At 42.7% G+C, this 14,455-nt stretch overlaps 1 protein-coding gene across 5 annotated transcripts in view; it reads right to left on the minus strand.

Annotated features, from left to right (window-relative positions):
* Mboat1 (membrane bound O-acyltransferase domain containing 1) overlaps window positions 1-14,455 on the minus strand; it is a 126,693-nt gene that overhangs the window by 35,118 nt on the left and 77,120 nt on the right. For all 5 annotated transcript variants that reach the window (XR_003851820.1, XM_029570663.1, XM_029570662.1 and 2 more), the window contains exons 5-7: window positions 5,382-5,437; window positions 1,677-1,731; window positions 114-297 (exon numbers count right to left, since the gene is read on the minus strand). Coding sequence is in view for 4 of the 5 variants with exons in the window: in XM_029570663.1 (XP_029426523.1) it covers window positions 114-297; window positions 1,677-1,731; window positions 5,382-5,437 (295 nt within the window). In the remaining variant the exon portion in view is untranslated. The remainder of the gene's footprint in view (window positions 1-113; window positions 298-1,676; window positions 1,732-5,381; window positions 5,438-14,455) is intronic.

Raw genomic sequence — 14,455 nt, forward strand, 5'->3', positions numbered from 1 at the left:
TGTACATGAGAGGCAAGTGCTGTCACTGAGCTATACCCCCAGCCACGGGTTTTTAATTAGAATGACTGATAGTAAGAATCACCCCTGACAGTAATACCCAGTACTAAACTTACAGTGGGAGAAGGTTCTGGAAAATTGTGGAAACCTAATTGCTTCCAGTTCACTTCCAACAACTTCATGTGTATATGTCTCCCTTCAATGAAAGCTACGTAGTCCTTGAAATTATTACCAGGGCCAGCTATGATGCTCATGAAATTGAGAAGGTAGCTTAAGTATTCCAAAAAAGATGGCTTCACTCTGTGAACAGAAGCAAAATTTAAAAGCTGAGTACTTTTGCATGTCCAAGTTTTCTTCATAATGTGCCAATAGACAATCATACACAAGACCTTTCCTTTTTCTGTAAAATCCACTACAGGAGAAATTGAGGCATGGGAAACCTGAATGACACAGGTGGTCTGAGCCAGTCAGAGCTCCACGTCGCCCTCTGCTGGCCAGGATGACCAAGAACACAGGGTGGGAAACTACTTGGAGGCTGCTGAGAAATGTTTCCTGCTGTCACCTCTATCTGCCCACAGCACAAAATGAAGGTAATAAACAAAGGCAGGGTGAGAATCTGACCTAATGTCAGCTGCTGGAGATGTTCTGGAAAACTCCCTCCTGATGGCCAAAATAAATACAAAACAGATGGCAGGTGGAACCGTTTCCACTTTGAAGAGGCCACACCAGACTAACACTGTGACAGTCTGTGTCTGCTTTGGCCTCTGGGTCCTGAGCCACAGAGCAGGGAAAATGTGAGAGCATGGTTCTGTGGATGCTTCATGTTGCTGGGGAGGCCTTTTCTAGGGGAAGGAGTGCCTGAAATGCCTTTGCTAACCAGGTCTTCAGACGTGCCTTAGGTTTTTTTATAGCCCCTCAGGGCTGAGCAAGAGACCTGACATTAGAATCTCCCAGTGCTTCTCAACTGATTCCAAGTCTCGGTTCCTGGACCAGCTCCTTACCGGTGCCAGTGAGCTGCTGGTCTCTCTAGTGGGAACCTTCCTGCCAGGCATGGCTGTTCTGTGAACCCCACTGAGCCACCCCCATGCATCCTCAGCTCTATTCTCCTGCTTCCCCACCCCTCTGCTCTCTAACTCTGTCCTCTTTCCACTTCCAACCACACCAGCTAAAGCCCACCTTGAACATCCCTCCCATTCCCTAGCCCAGATTCACCTCTTCTATTCTGCTCTGTTTCCTGCCTTTCCATGGGCTGGGGACTTAATCACACTGACATGCATTGGTAATTAGCTATTTCTTAAGGGCTGCATATAATTCTGTACAAATTCTGTACTGTACAATTCCAGTACAAATAATTCTGGAATAGAAACACGTACTCTGGTAAAGAAGAAGCTAATGGAATTAAGACAAATAGAGATGAGATAAAGTCACTCTTTAACCCAATAATCTTGCTTTAAGACTCTACCCAACAGGTAGATCCAAACACATTGTGAATGATCTTTATGCGAAGCTAGTCATTGCTTACTATTTTTCAGAGCCAAAGATTAGTAGACAGTCCAACAATAGCATTCACTAAGTAAACAATATTATACTCATATAGTGGAATCAATATGTAAATGTCTTCAAAATGAAGAAATTCTTGATATCTATACAAAGAGCAGGAGACTATAATGCTAACTTACTTTACAGCAAGTCGATGCTGCTCAGGGGAAAGGTCTTCAGCTCTCCGACCCAACCCTATGAAAATGAAATAAAATTGGGAATAAGATGTTTGGAGTGACAGAAAAAACTTCTCCTAAAAGAGTCTCCCTAAACTCATTTGGAAAAGGTCAATTATTTTTTGCTTCATCTATCATAGAGTCCATGGTTTTTGCTTTCTCAAAATTGCCCTGGGGACCAAGCGTGGTGGCCCACACCTTTAATCCAAACACTCAGGAGGCAGAGGCAGGTGGATCTTGGTGAGATCTAGGTAAGCCTGGTCTACATAGCAAATTCCAGGCCAGCTGGGGCTACAGGGAAATCCTGTCTCAAAAAGATGAAACAATTTGTTTTTCCTGGGGAGATGAGGCATTGGTAGAGAGTGAACTTGACACTCACAAGGCCCTGGGTTCCATTCTTATGATGAGGTGGAAAAATGCTGTGAATCAGACCTACCCATAAGTCCATGTGAGGGAGGAAAGTCTCTACAGGAGTGTATCAACAGGTGGGCAGTCAATGGTTACCTCTGTCAATTTGCCTACATTTGGAGATTCCTCACCACACCATAGGACCATGGCTCTAGCAGAGGTGTAAGCACCTTTCTCAGGCAGCACCAATGAGAAGTCTCCCTCATTATGTCAAGCGTGATACCTGGTATGATGGGTAACACTGACAGTCAATTTGACAGGATCTAGAATCACCTAGGAGACAAGCCTGGTTTGGCTGCCTGTGAGGGATTATCTAGATGAGGTTAGCCTCTGGGCATGCCTGTGATGCTCTGTTCCTCTGTGAACCATAGTAAACTTTCTCCCTTAGGTTGCTTTTGTCAGGGTACTTTGTCATAGCAACAGGAAAAATAACCGATACACCAGAGAGGACTGGGACAGGGCATAATGGGGAAGAAACAGGGACTTTCTTCTTCCAAACCACAGAACAGATGTAACCCTAACTGCAGGGAAACACGAAGACTTATCAGACTTTTCTCCCTTTTAGAACCCACCCACAGCAAACACACTTCCAACCAAATCTGACATGTATTTCCTGGAAAATATACGTGCTCCCTTGGAGTCAAAGAAACTGAGGTGTTATTTTTTATTATTAAGATTATTTTTATTATTTTTAGTTATGTGTATGTGTGTGTCTGTATGTGGGTATGTACATATGAGTGCAGGTGAATATAGAGGCCAGAAGAGGGTGCCGGATTCCCTGGAGCAGGAGTTACAGGTGGTTGTGAGGTGCCTGATGTGAGTGCTGGTACCCAAACTTGGGTCCTCTGCAAGAGCATCAAATACTCTTAACTGCGGAGCCATCTCTCCAGCACCCCTCCGCTTTATTCCTCCTTGCTTTTTCAAGACAAGATCTCACTATATAATCCACGTGGACCTGGAACCTGCAATCCTCCTATAAAAGGAGCCAGAGTTACAGAAGTGCCCGGCTTTGAAGTATGGTATGCAACATAAGCTAACCCTAAACCTGCTCACCAACCATGAAGGCAATTCAACAATGTACCTAAGATGGGCATGGTGGCATGTGCCTAGAATCCTAGCATATGGAAGGCAGAGATAGGAGGGTAAAGCCCAGTCTTAGCTAGATCTACATAGCAAGTTCCAGGCCAGCCAGAGCCATGTAATAAGATCCTGTCAAAAGAAAATGCCCAAGATTAGATGGAGTGTTTTGGCAATTTCCTCATTACCCAACACGCAAAGGGAAAAAAAAAAAAAGAAAAAGAAAAAGTAAATAAATAGTTTGTTTCATGTTAGAGATACTCCATAAAATATGGTAAACTGAGAATACTTCTGAAAAGTCAACTTTTTAAAAGGAAAAAAAATTATATACACACACACACACACACACACACACACACACACACACACATATATGCAAATAAACAAATATAATTGCATTACAGGAGGCAAAAAAAAGGCTCCAATTTAGGATCATCTGACCTGGATTCCCAGATTCCTGGATCTACTCTGTTCCTAACTATATGGATACACACACACACACACACACACACACACACTGACTTGGCCAGGCGTGGTAGCACCTGGGAAGCAGAGGCAAGAGGATGCTAAGCTTGAGATCAAAATGCGATACATAGTGAGCTCCAGGCTAGCCTGGGCTACATGGTGAGACCCTGTCTCAAACACACATGAACACACACATTTCCACCACCAGCGAAAACCCCATTCAGTTTTTCCCCCTGAGATTTCAATAATTAGCATGTGTGTCCATGTCAGGAACTGGCTGGTTTTGGTTATAATGCTTCTGTCAGTCTACACCATCAGCGTGTCTAACTCTTGACATTGCAACACAATGATGTCATATACAAAGTTTATGCTCAAGAACCACACAACATAGTCCCCCCCACACACCTTTTAATGTTTTCAGTAAGTTTATAATTTGGGATAGGGCCACATTCACAGCTATCCTGTGCCCTGTGGCACCCACAGGCTATCGACTGGCCATACCTGGCAGCCATTTCCAGAGTTCTGGGTAGCAACAGGGTGACCAGCTCACCTGGTTTTCCTGGGACTTTAAGATTCTGACAGAGAGAGTCACATCCTGCGATGTGTCTCAGCCCTAGGGTCAGCGACTCTAGAGACACACCATCCTTGTATGGAATGACCCAGTTCTGTGTAGAGTAGCTAAAGCCCCAAGTATGAACAAGACACACGGGTCAAATGAAATGCAATCCGTTCCCAAGCTTTAAGTAAAACAAGGGAACTAGCTGTGGGAAAGAATTTTCTGAACGTGTCAGGAGTCAAGAGTGTCCACTAGAGCAGCACAGAGTGTAATTCTGGTAACTGAATCTCCCTCTCATTAACAAAAAGAGATTTTACTATTTTATGTGTATAAATGTTTTGCCTGCATGTATGTAAGTGCACCCATGCATGCAATGCCTGTGGAGGTCAGAAGAGTATGTCAGATCCCCTGGAACTGGAATTAGGAACAGTTGCTAGCCTCCATGTGGGTGCTGGGAATCGAACCCAGGTCCTCTGCAAGAACAGCCAGTGCTCTTAACTGCTGAGCCATTTCTCTAGCCCATAAGAGCGACTCTTAAAGCTGTACTGAAATCCCCCACCCAGCTGAAACAGGCTTCCTCCCTCCCCTGGAACACAGCTTTAACAGTGTAAATCAAACACTCTGGCCGTTACTGGGAAGAAACCGAGTGAAGAAAATGTTCAGTTTTATATTAAAAAAAGCTTCTTTTTCCTAGTTTCTTATAGGGTCAGACTCATCAGATTTTCCCAAGCAGCCCTCTTCCCCAGGGAGGAAAAACCCTAGCATTAAAATCTGATTAGCTAGCCAATGCTATCTAATTTTTTTTATTACGTTCTAAGTTCTTCAGAAATGAAATAAAAGCAAAAAGGGAGCCATTGTCTAAAGAAATTTGGAAAAGAAGGTTAGAGGACATCACAAATTAACTTTAAAGTGTTATAAAGTTCAACAGAAAACCCCACTGTTCTAGGAGTAAACATCTCAGCAAATGTTAGACTGTAGAGTCATTGGGGGGTGGTGACTGGGGTAGTAAAAGAGTGTAATGAAGGAGGTCTGGAAATTCTGAACAAGAGCAAGCAAGGCCGTGCCAGCACTGGTATAAAGCTTGGACTGTGTGTATAACACACACATGAGAACTCTGCACGCCAGGCTCGCTCTGAGACCAAAAGGAGGGTTGTTTTTCTTACCATCATGAACTTGGAAAGCCAAGGTTGTGATCTTCTGAGTGGCAATCATCAAAGGCCTAGAAAGAAGAGAGAAAATCAAAGCTAGCATAAAAAAATAAAGCTACAGGAAGAAATGCCTATTTCTTTGTATGGTGGTTTTCACCTTGATGTTTATTAAATGAAATGCAAATATGGTAAATAATTTTATTCCCCTTGCAAACTGCTTTAAGTATGCAGACATAATAATACTTTTACTCTGTCCTCTGAGCTTGATAGACCTTTGAAATTTTTTAAAATTTTATTTATTATTTTTTATTTCATGTGTATGAGTGTATTGCCTGCATTTATGTAAGTGTACCCATGTTGTACAATGTCTGTGGAAGTCAGAAGAGGGCGTCGGATCCTCTAGAACTGGATGGCTGTTAGCCACCATGTGGGTGCTGGGAATCAAACCCAAGTCTTCTGCAAGAACAGCCAGTGCTCTTAACCACTGACCATCTCTCCAGTCCCAAGACCTTTGAAATCTTGAAGTCAGCCTGGCTAGGACAGTCCACATAAGACCCTCACAGGATTATGTCTGTAAAACATTCCCTCAGGAAGGGGATAAGGGAGAACCATCAGACCCGAGATTCCAAGTGCATATAAACCAGTCCCAGCTGCCTGAGGAGGTGTCAAAACATACAGGAAGTGGAAGGTTGACAGAAGTGAGGTCTGAGGAGTACCACTTTTCCAAGTTATCACTCATGCTGGGGTGGCGCTTTTAGGTGATGTAGCTTCCTGGCCATCCACACTCCTATGAGTAACCTCTCACCAATGTTTGCAAGTAACTCCAAGAAGCTCAGTGGTGCACCAAGCTGGACCCGGATGGCACTGTTTCTTCAGTCTGTCCTCAGTGCCCCCTACCTGGTGTGAACAGATACATGTTCCTATCTCCCCAGGAAAAGTACCGCAATCATTCTAGATAACAAGCTCACACTAGAGAGCCTCTCTTGTGCTGTTACTGAAAGTGAGGCCTCATCAGCAACATCAGTATCACCCAGAGCGTGTCAGAAGTACAGAAGCTCAGAGTCCGTTCCAGTCTGGAAAATGAGATTCCATTTTAACAAGATCCCCAGGGAATTCAAACTCCCATCAAAGTGTGAGAAGCACTGGTTTGCAGAAATACCAAATCCAGAGCCCTGTTTCCACCTGGACAGCCCGTGACAGACCACATACACAATGGTGGTTCCAGAAGGTTATAATGGAGCTGAGAAACTCTCATCACCAAGTGGCATCATCACTATCATCTGTATATTATATCATATATACAATAATATACATTTATATATTATATATAATGCAATATGTCTGTGAAAATTCTGCTATAAAGCAAATCTGCCTAATATGTTTACATGTACAAAACACCTACCACTACGTTTTGATTCCCTGCAGTATTCACAACTCCTTGCTATGACATTCTGTTCCCTGAGCTTGACATAACCTTTGCCATCTTAAAATCGGAGCCTCTGGGATAGCCCAAATGAGGTGTTCACAAGATCAGGTCCATAAATATTCCCTCCTAGAAAGTGGTAAGGGAGGGCCATCAGAAAAGAATGGTATCCAAGTTCATAGCCTAGGAGCAATAGGCTCAGCTTAGGTATGTGGGAGGCTAGACCATATAGGCTTGTGTAAGTGTACCGTGGGATGTCCAAACAATGGCAAAGTTACCTAATGACACATTTCTCAGGGCATGGTCTCAGTGTAAAATGACACAGAACTGTGCTTGCTTCTTCATCCAAACACGCTTTCTTCTATTAAAGGCAGTTCTTCCACGTGCACATACTATTGTAAAATAAAGTTGTTTAGAAACAAACCTTTTGTTAACAGAAATAACACCAACTTTAACTTGGAAAAAGCCACATTGCATAACTTTTCCTGAAAGACATGAACAAGTGACTATTCACCCCATATAGGGCACTGATGATGGACAAAGGAAATCAATCCACCAAGTCTAGCTTTCCGAAGCATAGCGTTTAGCTGGGGTTACTCACCAATGTAGGTGAAGAGTTACCTACGGGAGCAGGTATGCAGAGCTACAACACTGAAGATGACCCTCCCTAACCTCTCCCAGCAAGTGCCAACTGTTTACATATCTTCAAGGAGGGGGTGAGAATTCATGAGCTTCATGGGCCCCTGAGCGACCTCATGCACCTGCCCCCAAGTGAATGTGAGGGTCCAATCGTGTGAACGTCTGGTGTCTGGTGCAGGTAATCACAGTTGTCTTTTTGTTTTTTAAGTATCACATTGTTTCCTTTTATTGAAACATTTCCTATTCCTTTATATGTGCTGAAAACATGGTATCTTTTAATAAATTCTGAAGTATTATTAGAGTATTATTAACTAGAATCACCACTGTACAGCAGGTTGGAATAATTGTCTAATTTGAAGACAGCAACATCCACGTCATGCCAGAGGATAGGGTTTCACTAGAGCAATCAAATAAAAACTTACTAGAGGAATGACGTCCACATCAAAAATCACACTAGGATAATTTGATGAGGGGAAGAATTATCTTTTAAAGCAACAGTGATAAGATAACTGTTCACATAAAAAGAACATAAAAATTAACTGGAACCATTTTGAATGCCTAGATGGTAAGAGCTAAACTATAAAATACTTAGAAGAGAAGATACATGTGATCTGTGGTCTTCGATTAGGTTTTTAATGTATAACCCCCCAAAACATCAGCAAAATAAAACAATAAGCTAAACGGGTATCACTAAAAACTAAGCTTTCAGCTACATATGGCTGCAAGCCTGTAATCCCATCACCCAGAAAGCTGAAGCAGGAAGATCAGAGGTTGGAGGACAACCTGGGCTACAGAGAAAGACACTGTCACAAAAGAAAAACAAATTGTTAAATTGCTGTGCACCAAAGTAAAGAAGTACAAAGATACTTTGCTAAATGAATACAATGTTTGCATTCAATTCTTCCACCTTAATGGACAGTCCAATTTAAAAGTGTTCATAGGATCTCAATGGATAGCTCTCTTAGTATATGCAGATAGATAATAACCACACAAAAAGATGCTCAGTAGAAATTAGTCATTGCAGAAATTCAAGAGGAAGTCACAGTGAGGTGCCATTCCACAAGCATCAGAATGGCTGTAATCAAAGTGTTGGCAAGAATGTGGAGAGGTCAGCATCCTTAGCATTGTTGGTGAGAGGATGTGATGGTCAATTTTGATTATCAACTTGCCTTGATGAAGAAACACCTAGGAAATCAATGGTATACTTTTGGCTTTGTCTGTGATCATGCACATTTCCAGAAAGGTTTAACTAAGGAAAGAAGGCCCAACTTGAATCTGAGTGGTACCATCCCAAGGGCTGGGGTCCCAGATTAAATACAAAAGGAAGAAAGAAAAAGTCCCTAGATACCAACAGGTGTCTCTCTCTGCTTCATGACTGTGGATGCAACACAACTGACCATCTGCCTCGAGTTCCCACCGCCACAACTAACTGCCATGATGGACTGTAAGTCCAAATTAACCCTTCCTCTCTTAAGTGGCTTTTTGTGAAGTATTTGGTCACAGCAATGAGAAAATTAACTAATACAGAGCATTAAATTAAATGTTTCTCTGTGTTGTTGAGAGGATTAAATGTTTCTCTAAAGGTTAAACACAGAATCATCTCATGATCTAGCAATCTCACAGCAATGTATATACTCATGAGAAATCAACATGTCTACATAAAACCACATGCATATGTGTTCACAGCAACATCCCAAAGAAAGATACGAAGAGTCCATCAACTTCTGAATGCACAAATAAAATGTGCTATATTGAAACAATCGAATGTTGTTTGGCAATAAGAAAGGACAAGGTACTAACACATAACCCAACATACACGCACCTTGGAAACATCAGGCCAAGTGAAAGAAGTCACAATAGGTTAATGGCCAGAGTAGGTTAATCTATAGTAAAAGCAAATACATTACTGGCTGCCTAAGGCTAATGGGGACAGAGGAACATGAGGCATAAACGTTAACTCACGTGGGTTTCTTTTGGGTGGTGATGAAAAAGTTAAAAGAATTGAGGTGATGGTTGTGCTTTGTGAACTCACTTGCTAAGTGGAGGGGGGGAGACCTTAAATGTGAATGTGATGTGAGAATTATATCTGAACTAACAAAATAGAGGCACCTGTATTTCCAGTTGTTTATCCTGGTTTACTACCCTGGCTAGCTCTATTCCTGGCAGCTTAGTTCAATCAGGTTACTATAATAAAATACCATAAACTGGATGACTTATAAAGACAGGTGTCCTAGATCAATGAGCAAGCAGATTCGATGCCTGGAAAAGTGGCTAACTTCCAACACAGTCAGTCGCCTTTTCAATCCTCACATGGTAGATGAGCAAGGAGATCTCCAGGACCTCTTTTACAAGGGCACTAATCTCATTGATGAGAGCTCTACCCCCTCATGGCTGAATCAGCCTCCCAAAGAGCATCACCTTGGGGGTTAAGTTTTAGCATTTGAATTTTGAGGGAACATGCATTTGGACTATAGCCTTGCCAAGCAAGGCAGAATAAAATCCCTGACTTTTTCTGACTACCACACCATCCTTCAGTTTCACCTCAGCCTGGTTTTCTGATCTCCACTCGTGACTCCTTGCTGAACTTTCTGTCTTTGAGCCCTCTATACTAATGGACCATTTATTCAGAGGCCTGAGGTTTGATCCACGTCTCATGACATCATCTTGGACCCCTGTGTCCTGTGCTCAAGGCAGGTGTAGCTGTGTGGGAAGACAGAGCCAGATACAACATGCTGTGGTCAGGTGTAATACACAGCAATTACACTCATCCACTTACCTGATTCCTCTCATCCTTATCCCCATGTGTGTGTGTGTGTGTGTGTGTATGTGTATGTGTATGATAAACTATGTTCAAGAAAAACACTAACAACTATTTAGAAATCCTCATCTCAGCCAGGTGTGGTGATGCACACCTTTAATCCCAGCACATGGGAGGCAGAGGCAGGTGGATCTCTGTGAGTTCCAAGCCAGCTTGGTCTATATAGTAAGTTCCAAGCCAGCCATAGCTACATAGTGAGACCCTGTCTAAAAAGAAATTCTCATACCTACATCTAACTTTATCTTCTCTTCAAAAGCCCAATGGCCAATAGATATGACTTAAAAGAACATTCCTAATGTCGGGCCAGCAAGAGCTATATAGTGAGACCCTGTCTCAACCAGAAATCCTTGTATCTACATCTGACTTTATCTTGTCTCAAAATCCCAGTGGCTAAAAGACACGACTTAAAACAAAACTCCTTGTGCAGAAAACTGAAAGAAGTGGAAATAAGCCTGCCGGGAAGGGGGAGTGTCTGTGTGCAACCAGAACAGGTGCCAATACCTAGAGCCAGCAAGGAGGCCACAGGGCCAGTCACTCTGGGTAGCAAGCCATCCCATGCTCTTTTATGCTGAAAAATAACTGAGCACTGAGGGGTTGGTCCTAGTACTAAGGGCCCCATGAGAGCTTTCTACAATCAGCTTGGTTGTGCAGATCCATGGATCTTTGGAGCTGACCCTCTTGATGTTCAATAAGACCTTAGACCCAGAATGTGCAAAACAGGCCAAGAGCTATTTTTGTTGAAAGAGACTCACTCTACACATTGCATTCAAGGCAGTTTCTAAATATGGCCTTCAAAGCATCGTAGTTTTCTTTCCAAAGCCTCTTTTCCTTCTTTTGATTTTTTTTTTTGAAGCCTCAAAACATTAGGAATCATGCTTGCTACATAAACCCCAGTGCGTGCACGCACACACACACACACACACACACACACACACCACATACACACTTTAAATGTGCATCACAGTCTCTGGTGACCATGGTATTTGCAAACTGTGTATGTCCCCACAGTCCATTTAACTCAGCTTCACCTTAAGATCTGAAAACAGGCATATAAGTAAATGATGAAATATAACTTGGAATTAGCCTAGTTTTCTGTTCATCTATCTAGGACTATGCTAAATGTATTCCACAGCTAGTCATCATTCAGCAAAACATTTAATAGTCTTATATACATAAACATGTTCTCTCTCTCTCTCTCTCTCTCTCTCTCTCTCTCTCTCTCTCTCTCAATCTCTCCCTCCCTCCTCTCTCTTTCTCCAGTACAGGACACTGAACCCAGGGTCTTACGTATGCTAGGGAAGCACTCTACTACTGAACTATATCCCCAGCCCTTTTTTATTTTCAGACATTCTCACTCAGTCACCCAGGCTGGCTTTGAGCTTACTAAGATGCACAGGCAGGCCTTGAATATGCCATATTCCTGCCTCTGCACCCTGCACAGCTGTACCATCAGGTCTGCCTCAAAGGTCTATCTCAGTCTCACTCATCCCCATCAGCATTGCCCCTAGGAGGAGGAAAAATGTTTCACCCAAGAAATCTTCCACACATCTGTTCCCATTTGAGCATCAGCTTCTCCAAGGATTCAGATCACTACAATCTATACTATTGGATAGCTACAGCAAAGTCAATAAATACTGACTATTCAATATGTGATCTGTACACCTGGGTTTACGCAAAACCTGCATTGTTGGAGCTGGAGAGATGGCTCAGCAATTAGGAGCACACACCACCCCTGCAGAGGACCAGGGTTCGGTTCTCAACACCAACATGGCAGCTAACAATTGTAGGTAACTCCAGTTCTGGGGGTCTGACACCCTCTTCTGACCTTTGCAGACATTGCATGCGTTGGGTGCATTCACATACATGAGCAGGCAAAACACTCGTGCACATAAAATTTTAAAAAGTAATTAAATTTTAAAAACCACATTTCTGTCATGCCTTAGAAAAGATGTCTGCTTTGGGAACAAAATTAAAAGTTAGGGGTCTAATGTTTCACAAAGTATTTAGTCTGTACTTTCAATAATATGCTGTTTCTGCTTTTAAATATCTAGGGAAGTTTTTAATAATTTAAACAAAAAGAAACAATCCAAATTTGGAGAGATGGTTCAGCAGGTAACACACATATCTGCTGCACAAGCATGATGGCCTGAGTTCAAATCCCCACACAAATGCTGACTGGGCATGGTAGAGTGCCTGTAATCCCAGTACTCAGGAGGCAGAGATGGGCTCCCCAGAGCAAGCTGATTAGCTTTACTAGCCAAACTGTTGAACTCTGGGTTCACATGGCAGACTCTGCCTCAATATATAAGGTAGAAAGCAATCAAGGAAGACACCCAACCTCAACCTCTAGCCTCTACACACATATGCATATGCACTCGAATAAATATGTGCACTCACCTACACACACACACACACACACACACACACACATACACATAAAGGAAACAATTCACACACATCATCATGTGCTGCTAAATATAATGTAGTAATAACTTGTGATAACACAGATCTAAAACCCACAAGTTAGAACTAGAAGTTTTTGAAAGGGGAAGTGGGTCAGAATCCTACAGACTTACTTTTCTGCTAGCATTATGAACAGTGCCACACTATCTTACACAGAGCTACTCCTCACTGAACACTTTAGTTCATGAACATCTCTAAATATACACTAAAAGATCTGTCAGGTATAAAAATAGATTCTATAAATTAACTAAGATTAGGAATCAAAGCCTTAGAAATACTAACTTAAATGTTACATTTCACTCAAAATAAAACAATCTAAAACACATTCGTTGGTTTACGATTGGACTCCATACTTCCTTTGGGCCTAAATTCAAAGTTCATTATAGATATTGTAATGGTTAATATTGACTTTCAACTTGACAGTATCTAGAATCACCCACGAGACAAGCCTCTGGGCATACCTGTGAGGAAGTGTAGATTGGGTTAGCCTCTGGGCACATTTGTGAAGGATCCTCTAGATTGGGCTGCCTCTGGGAATACCCGTGAGGGATTTTCTAGATTGGGTCGGACTCTGCACACACCTGTGAGGGATTGTAGATTGGGTTGGTCTCTGGGAACACCTGTGAGGGATTGTAGATTGGGTTGGTCTCTGGGCACACCTGTGAGGGAGTGTAAATTGAGTTGGTCTCTGGGCACACCTGTGAGGGAGTGTAGATTGGGTTAACCTCTGGGCACACTTGTGAAGGATCCTCTAGAGTGGGTTGGCCTCTGTGGACACCTGTGAGGGATTGTCTAGATTAGGTTGGCCTCTGAGCACACCTGTGAGGGAGTGTAGATTGGGTTGGTCTCTGGGCACACCTGTGAGGGAGTGTAGATTGGGTTGGTCTCTGGGCACACCTGTGAGGGATTGTAGATTGGGTTGGTCTCTGGGCATACCTGTGAGGGAGTGTAGATTGGGTTGGTCTCTGGGCACACCTGTGAGGGATTGTAGATTGGGTTGGTCTCTGGGCACACCTGTGAGGGATTGTAGATTGGGTTGGTCTCTGGGAACACCTGTGATTGTCTTGAGCACCCACTACAAGCACAGAAGGAATAAGAACAGGAGATATACAGACGGCTCTGCGATGCAGTTGAAATATTTCCCCAGCACAATTAGTCCTTTTTACTTGAACTGTGCCCCAGTTTCTCACCATCAGCACCCCCCCATATCCTTGGATTTGTACACACTCATCAATTTCAGGCAGTGCCTTTGGATGCATGAAGTCCTTTGAAATAAGGGGAGAGGTCAGCATGGGGACTAGGGCTACCTCCTTTCTGTGCTATGATTCTTTTCATGATTAAAAAGACATTTTTCTTCTTCAACCTAAGATGGTTAGTCTGATTTGGATGAGGAACTATCATGGCAGAATTGAAGGGCAAACAGACAGGTGAAAATAAGCTTGGAGCAAAAAGATGAAATAGTGACACCACCAACACACAGAGCTGACCAGGGCTGGCCAACCTCTGACTTCTATCCTCCAGAGATATGACATATGAATTTCTATTATTCATAAGTCACCTAGCTGTAGTGCTTTCTCACAAGAACAGAGTGAATTAAGACACTATGCCTTCTTGACTGTGGTCCATGAAATCTTACACATACACACACACACACACACACACATACACACACACACACACACACACACACCAATCTTTTCAAAGATTTAAACTTCAAAGATTTGGCATTGTGCTAGATAACTTCAG

This window comes from Nannospalax galili, unplaced genomic scaffold (genome assembly GCF_000622305.1).
Source record: "Nannospalax galili isolate Female #2095 unplaced genomic scaffold, S.galili_v1.0 scaffold1083, whole genome shotgun sequence".
In the NCBI taxonomy this organism is placed as follows: Eukaryota; Metazoa; Chordata; class Mammalia; order Rodentia; family Spalacidae; genus Nannospalax; species Nannospalax galili.